General features: G+C 45.7%; 1 protein-coding gene across 1 annotated transcript in view; it reads right to left on the minus strand.

The window, feature by feature from the left end:
- LBP (lipopolysaccharide binding protein) overlaps window positions 1–8,473 on the minus strand; it is a 28,884-nt gene that overhangs the window by 18,098 nt on the left and 2,313 nt on the right. Inside the window, exons 2-5 of the mRNA XM_007447711.1 lie at window positions 6,315–6,429; window positions 5,087–5,215; window positions 2,204–2,359; window positions 1,532–1,595 (exon numbers count right to left, since the gene is read on the minus strand). Coding sequence (XP_007447773.1) covers window positions 1,532–1,595; window positions 2,204–2,359; window positions 5,087–5,215; window positions 6,315–6,429 — 464 coding nt within the window. The remainder of the gene's footprint in view (window positions 1–1,531; window positions 1,596–2,203; window positions 2,360–5,086; window positions 5,216–6,314; window positions 6,430–8,473) is intronic.

Raw genomic sequence — 8,473 nt, forward strand, 5'->3', positions numbered from 1 at the left:
AGAGCCCGTGCTCTGCAACAAGTGAAACCACTGCAACGAGAAGCCCGCACACCACAACGAAGAGTAGCCCCCGCTCACCGCAACTAGAGAAAGCCCATGCACAGCAACAAAGACCCAACGCAGCCAAAATAAATAAATAAATAAATTTAAGAAAAAAGATCAGGGGTCAGGGGAGAGAGATCTCCATCTTTCCTGAGACACCAGCCCCCACAAGGCCTTTGGTACAAGCTGCTCCCAGCTCCAGGAAATTCAAATCCTGACCTAGCCTCCTGTCAACAAGGTGACCACTGAACAAGTTACTCCACACTCAGAGCCTTCTCCCTCAAACGTGGGAAACGGTATCTCCTTCAGAGGCTGTGGTTAAGATCCAGCGGCATTGCCTATGTGAAGTGATTAGTACATTATTCTTAGCCAAACCACAGGCTCAACAAATAGCCACCATTATTATTATAAATAAGAATAGTTATATAGCGTGACACATTCTGTATAACATTAATTATATTAATTTATCAAAATAATAATTATCAGGGTAACATATTACCCTGATAATTATTATATTATTATTAATTGTACTATGATACTATTTTTATATATTATTATTATTAATCATTATTATCTCCATCATCAACAGGGGAGTATAAATCCAAACCACTGAAGAATATTATGTCCCACTCAGAAAGGCATGGCAACGTGGCAATGGGGTGCTTGAGAAGGAGGCTGGCATATTTCCCAAGCTCACCTAGACCCCAGGACACCAGGATAAGACAAGGAACAGAAGGCAGCTTGCTACATCCAATCTGTGGGGTCTGCATGCTATTCTCTCTTCAACCACCAGGAGGCACTCAAAGCCAAACCATATGTTGTACCAAGAGCGGTGTGTGCGCCTGTTTTTTCCTCTGTTACTTTCTCCTTCCCAAGCACAGTCACAGACACAGCTCCAGGTATATGATACCCCAGAAATGGGATTTTGGGGTGAAGTGAGTGAGTGCGAGAACTGAAAGTTAACATGAAACCTCTTTCTTTGAGCCAGAGATTCCAAAATTTGGAGATTTCACATAATTTTTTTAATGGGAAGAACTGACACTCTGTTGCTGCTTCCGCGTACAAAGCAGGTGCTCATCGCCCAGGTAGGAACCAGAACTCCCACCTGGTCCACACACTCCCAAAGTTTCCTGCTTGGTCTCTGCAGCCACCTAAGTGTTGATTTTCTTTTTTGCGTTTGTGGCCTGCAGGGCCAGGGCGGGCAGTGAGCAAAGCCAAGCAGGTGTCTCCATTTGGACCCTGCTGTTTTACCCTTGGCCAAGCATCTAACCACTTTCTGTCTAACTGGATAGACTCGGAGTCCAGAGACCTACGTTTTGCCCGCAGCTTTGTTGCACACCAGCTTCATGACCTTGATTTGTCCTCTCTGGGCCTTGAGCCCAAGTGTGCCTGGGACAGCCCCTAGGGCTGTTCAAGGCCAGAGCCCATTAAGGACTTGGGCCCAGCCCCTTGAGTGGCTCAGCAGCGCCAGCCACTTGGACATTCTTACCTTGCTCTCCAATACTCTTCGGAACTTGGACTCGATCTGATGGTGGAAGATATTCAGCAGCCACCTGGGGAGAGAAGCACAATGGATGATCAGCTGTGTGCCACTGAATGCAGAGACAGTGGGGCAGTAGGGAGAGCCAGGCCAGTCCCCAAGGGAGCCCTCCCCACCCCATTCTGGTCCCCTGCTGTGTCCCAGAATCCTGGATGGGTTGAATATGCAGAGTCCCAGTTCCCAGCACACTCACTGATTCAGTGCATATGGCATCCCAGCCCCGTGCTGTGCGCCAAAGTCAGTAGATTTGGGGGAGGGGCTGGAGAATCCATGTTTTTCTAATCAACAAAACTGAGACTTGAAGAGACTTGCTCAAGGGTTTATATATTTTCCACAAACTCTCCTTTGGCCAAAAGCCTTTGTGTTTCTTCAGTAGCCAAATTGCACTTGCCTGTTGGTGGTGAAGTTTGTCTTTTGGTGGAAATGGCACACCAGTACTCCGAGCTTAAATCTGCTTCTGTTAATTTCAGCAGGTCCCCCAAAGAATTACCTCCAAGTTCACGTGATATACCCATGCATTACGCCTGGACCCTCATGCTTATCAGTGACCAGGCCTTGGGCTGGATGGGCCTCTGGCTGCAGTCAGGGGTCAAGCTGGTGAGTGTCCCGATGGTGACGTACCCCAAATCTCCTGACATGTGCACCTCCACATCATGGATGTCGCTGCTGCAGCTAGAAACAGCGACCTTGGGTCTCCCAGACGGCTCGCTGCCCAAGAGAAGATTGACTGAAATGGTGATGCCCTTGACCGTCACGTCAAAGGAGCCGTCTAGTTTCCTAGAGGAGATAAGAGAAGTATTAATTGATTCCTAGACTAGGGTCGGCCACCATTTGGGGGGAAAATATAAATCTCAATTCTTACCCCCAAATAAGTGAAGCTGCAGTAAAAATTTAATTACAAAAATTATTACAAATATTTATTACAAAGCAAAGATATATTACAAATAAGACCGTAAAAGATCAAGAAGAAAGCTTGGGTTCATTTACTTATGGTCAGGGATGGGCAAAAGCCTTTCTAGGTTAGATCTAAGGCTCAGCAGCCATAAAGGAAATGGTGGATAAACTTGCTAGCACTGAAAATTAAAACTTTAGTGAACAGCAACAAAAAAATGCCACATGCAAAGTAAAAAAAAAAATTGCTTCTTGATCCAGGCAAAGAGCTAATTTCTGTAACTTGTGAGCTAATATATGAGTTAATTTCCTTAATACACAAAGAACAAGCCTATACAAAGAAATAAGGAAAGGACAAAAGGGAAAAAAAGGGATCAAAGATATGAACAGGAATTTCAATTGCAAATAAGCACATGAGAAGTTATAAAAATGAAAATAACAATTATGCCAGTTTTCACCTAGCAGTTTGAAAAAAAGTTTAGAAGTTTTCATACCCAGTGCTTGTGAAGATACGGGAAAACAGAACACTGGTTGGGAAAGCACATCTAGAACACAAGCTGGTGGGATCTATCCTGATTTAACCACAGATCTTTGGCCCAGTAATTTTACTTCTAAGTCTTTACTCTGTGGCTCGTCCAGTCAAGATATATGTGTGGGGCAGCTCACTGAAGCGTCATGGGTAACAGCAAGAAATGAGGAAACAACCTTAAATGTCAACTAGTTGGGATAGGTTCAATAAGTTGTGGGCATCTATGCTATGCAGCCTTTAAAAAGAATGAAGCCAAATGTGGTCTAGTTATACAGTGAAATATTACCCATCCATACAACAGAATAAAGCACTGATGCATGCTGTAGTGTGGATAAACCTCAAAAATATTATGCTACATGACAAAAGTCAGAAACAAAATGTCACATACTATACGATTTCATTTATATGTCCCAGATTGGCAAATCCATAGAGACAGAGGCGGGTTGGTGGTGGCCCAGGACTGGGGGAGGGGGAAATGGGAAGTTAGTGCTTAATAGGTATGGAGCATCTTTGGGGGTGATGGAAATATTGTGGGAATAGGTAGATGTGGTGGTTGCACAACACTGTGAATGTACTAGATGCCACTGAATTGTATACTTTAAAATGGTTAATTTCATGTTATGTAAATTTCACCTCAATAAAAATATTACAGGGACTCCCCTGGAGGTCCAGTGGTTAAGACTTCCCCTTCCAATGCAGGGGGTGCTGGTTTGATCCCTGGTCGGGGAGCTAAGATCCCACATGCCTCGTGGCCAAAAAACCAAAACATAAAACAGAAGCAGTATTGTAACAAATTCAATAAAGACTTTAAAAATGGTCCACATCAAGAAAAAAAAATCTTAAAAAAAGTTACATTAAAAACAAGTTTTATAAAAAGAATGAGGTAGATATTCATATGCTCATATAAGAGATCTTGAAGAGTATGGCCTCATTCCTGTCATGGAAATTGAATAAATATGCAAATATAGGTGACCTATATACTGAGCATCTTTCTAAAGCAGTGTTGTCCAACAGAAATATAATGTGAACTACATGGGTAATTTCAAATTTTCTAGTAGCCACATTAAAAAAAGCAAAAGGAAAAAGGTGAGAATCATTTTAATAGTATATGATTATCATTTCAACATGTGATCAATGTAAAAATTATTAATGAGATTTCTTATGTTCTTTTATGTGCTGAATCTTCAAATATGGTGTTTCACACTTACGACAGATCCCCATTTGTTCCAGCCACTTTTCATGTATTCAGTAAGGACATGTGGCCAGAGGCTACTGTGTAGGACAGGGCAGGTCTCCAGTGTCTATATGGCCAGGTCACCTATAGCTGCCCTCCTGTTATGGGCTGAACTGTGTCCCCCCCAGATTCAAATGTTGAAGTCCTCTCAGTAACCAGAATGTGACTGTATTTGAGACAGTGATTCAGTTAAAATGAGACCATTAGGGTGGGCTAGAGTCCAATCTGTCATTCTAAGAAGAGATTTGGACACACAGAGAAGCACCAGGGGTGCAGGCTCATGGAGGGTTGACCACGTGCGGACATGGCAACAGAGCAGGCATCTGCAAGCCCAGGAAAGAAGTCTCAGAAGAAACTAAACCTGCCCACATCTTGATCTTGGACTTGCAGCCTCCAGAAGTGTGAGAAAATAAATTTCTGTTGGTTGAACCCCCTAGTCTGTGACATTTCATTATGGCAGCCCAAGGAGACTCACCCACCTTCCATCCAAGGACCTCAGAGGTCAGAGAACAGTTCAAAGTGCTGGAGAGGTCGTGCCCCTGAGAGCTACCCTTGACCAATGGCAAACAGGAGGTTGGGGTACCTCAGAGGTGTGCTCTGCCTACATTGTCCCCAGGGGTCCCCGGGAGGGTTGAGCTCCAGTAGCTGCCAAGCTGACCTCCTTCTTTCCCACCTCACTTCTGCACAGCCCCTCTATGTTTCCTTAGGTCGCTCCGCAGATAAAGTACTTGCACTTGAATTCTTGCCTTGGGGTCTGCTATGGGGGAAGCTAGGAACACCTTGGACCCAGGAAGGGTGGAATGAAAGCCAAAGCCGAGGTTCCGAGGGCCTGGAAGCAGAGTCAACTTACAGTATCCGCTTGCGCACCTTCCACTTGCCCTTGACTCTGATGAAGGAGTCGGAGATGGAGAAATGCAGGCCGTGGCTGGGGAGGGGCTTCAGAGCAGAGCCGAGCAGCTCACAGCTGTGGATGTTCAGGCTGGAGAGAGACCCACAGAAACGGCATCAGCCCGGAGGCAGAGGCAGGTCCAGCCTCAGCAGGGGTCTTGCTCTCGCCCCCATCCTACGGGGACTAGGCCAGCTGAGCCTGCATCAGACAGGCTTCTGGCTCCCCACGCTTACCTGCTGTGTGCACTGCGTTGACCAGGCAGCCATGCCAAGTACTTTACAGAGGGGGACATAGAACCTCTCAGAAGGGATGCATTTGCCCAAAGCTGCACAGTCAGGATCAGAGCTCATGTGCCCCTGGCTGGGATCCTGAGTAGGGTGCATAGATGCACCCCAACATCCCTTTCCTCCACACCTCCAGGTGGGGCAATCAGATTCAGAAGAGGCCGAAGGCAGCCTCAAGAAGAGACACAAAAGGGCTGAGAGAAGCAAACCAAGATGACATGGATTGTGGAGCCATCAGTGGGAAGAGAATGGTCAAGTTCCATCTTCTTTGCCCAGTACACAGTAGGTGCCCAATAGCTGTTTATTGATGGACTGAATAAAAAAAGGACTGAATGAAGCCGTCAGTGGTGAGCAGAGAGGCGCGTGATGAGCCGTGGGCTCAATTGCCCCCGTTCCATTGTCAATCCTTCAAAAAGTGTTTGTTGCCTTTTTTAAAAAAAGCATCAGCTGCTCAGGTCTAAATAGCCTTTGAAGACTCAGCTCAAATGCCACCAACGTCCAGGAAACTTTAGCTGACTCCTCCAGATGTGCCAACCTCAGGGCTAAGAGGGCTACTACGTCTAAAATTTAAGGTTTATTTAAAACAATGTTTAAGGTCTAGCTTCCCTTCCAGGCTACATCCAGTGGCCAGGCCAGAGCCTGGATTATCACTCCAAAGAGACAGCAAGTTATCCCCATTTTACAGATAAGGAAGCTGAGGCTCAGGTCACACAGCTAGCGGGTCTTCGTTAATATTTGTTGTATGAATGAATGAAGGGGCCCAAGTTCCTCCCAGAACTTCCCTCTGAATTCTGCGAGGAACCATCCCACCGTCTGCCCCAGAGATGTCCCGAGCCAGTCCTGGGGCTCTCCCTCCCTTCCTCTCCGGACCCCCCGGCCCCTGCCCAGTCACCTCAGAGCCCCACCTGTGGAATTCATAGTGCACATTGCCGAGGTATTTGATCTTGGCGTCCCCACTGAAGTTGGGCAGTGTGACATCATGCAGTTTACTCTGCAGAGCCACCAGCTCCTCTTGGGCCACTGTGGATGGGAAAAAGCTGGGAGTCAGCCTAGTCAGCCTGCCTCCCGCCCTCTAAACCCTTCAGTGGCTCCCACCTGCCCTGGGGAAAGGGGTCGACTTCCTGATTAGCATTAATTGCAGTTGCAGGTTATTGAGCCCCTCTAGAGAACCAAGTAGCAAGAGAAACACACAGGAGCATCACTGCATTTCTGGTGGGGTAGTTATGTTCATGCCCATGTTATGGATGAGGACACAATGTCTTTGTCAGCAGCTCCGAGAGGGAGGAGTGCTGTGTGCTTGGAGGATGGCCCTCTTTCCTGTCCTTCATGGCATCTAGCCTGTGTAGAAGAGACTGTAACGATTTTAGGGCTAGGATTCTGGTGTTGGCACCTTTCTGGGTGGGTGACCTTGAGCAAGTTTTCAACCTCGGTGTTCTCTGTCGGTCAAATAGCAATGATAATAATACTTTCCTCACTGGGGTGGCATGAGGGTTAAAAGAGATCGTTGCAAAGCAAAAAGGGGCTGACAGGATAAAAAGCACCCTTGCTTATCCTTTTTGACCCACCTCCTAGAGAAATGGAAATAAAAACAAAAATAAACAAATGGGACCTAATGAAACTTAAAAACTTTTGCACAGCAAAGGAAACCATAGACAAGATGAAAAGACAACCTTCAGAATGGGAGAAAATATTTGCAAATGAAGCAATGGACAAAGGATTAATCTCTGAAATATACAAGCAGCTCATGCAGCTCAATATCAGAAAAACAAACAACCCAGTCCAAAAATGGGCAGAAGACCGAAACAGACATTTCTCTAAAGAAGATATACAGATTGCCAACAAACACTTGAAAGGATGCTCAACATCACTAATCATTAGAGAAATGCAAATCCAAACTACAATGAGGTATCACCTCACACCTGTCAGAATGGCCATCACCAAAAAATCTAGAAACAATAAATGCTGGAGAGGGTGTGGAGAAAAGGGAACCCTCCTGCACTGTTGGTGGGAATGTAAACTGATACAACCACTATAGAGAACAGTATGCAGGTTCCTTAAAAAACTAAAAATAGAACTACCATATGACCTAGCAATCCCACTGCTGGGCATATACTCTGAGAAAACCATAATTCAAAAAGAGTCATGTACCACAATGTTCATTGCAGCTCTATTTACAATAGCCAGGGCATGGAAGCAACCTAAATGTCCATTGACAGATGAGTGGATAAAGATGTGGCACATATATACACTGAAATATTACTCAGCCATAAAAAGAAATGAAACTGAGTTATTTGTAGTGAGGTGGATGGACCTAGAGTCTGTCATACAGAGTGAAGTAAGTCAGAAAGAGAAAAACAAATAACACACATACGTGGAATCTAAAAAACTGGTGCTGATGAACCTAGTTGCAGGGCAGGAATAAAGACACAGACATAGAGAACGGACTTGAGGACACAGGGGGCGAAGGGGAAGCTCTGACGAAGTGCGAGAGTAGCAGCGACATATATACACTACCAGATGTGAAATGGATGGCTAGTGGGAAGCTGCTGCATAGCACAGGGAGATCAGCTAGATGCTTTGTGATGACCTAGAGGGGTGAGATAGGGAGGCTGGGAGGGAGGGAGACGCAAGAGGGAGGCGATGTGGGGATATATGTATATGTATAGCTGATTCACTTTGTTATACAGCAGAAATTAACACAGCAATGTAAAGCAGCTATACTCCAGTAAAGATGTTAAAAAATTAATTAATTAATTAATTTAATTTAATTTATTTAAAAAAGCACCCTTGCTTGGTGCCTGACACATCAGGTACTCAGTAAATGCAGGGTTTATGTCATTAAAAATCTGGAAAGGGGCTTCCCTGGTGGCGCAGTGGTTGAGAGTCCGCCTGCCGATGCAGGGGACACGGGTTCGTGCCCTCGTCCGGGAACATCCCACATGCCACGGAGCGGCTGGGCCCGTGAGCCAGGGCCGCTGAGTCTGCACATCCAGAGCCTGTGCTCCGCAACGGGAGAGGCCGCAACAGTGAGAGGTCCGCGTACCGCAAAAAAAAAAAAAAAAAA

The sequence above is a fragment of the Lipotes vexillifer genome, unplaced genomic scaffold, assembly GCF_000442215.2.
Source record: "Lipotes vexillifer unplaced genomic scaffold, Lipotes_vexillifer_v1.1 scaffold397, whole genome shotgun sequence".
Lineage (NCBI taxonomy): Eukaryota > Metazoa > Chordata > Mammalia > Artiodactyla > Lipotidae > Lipotes > Lipotes vexillifer.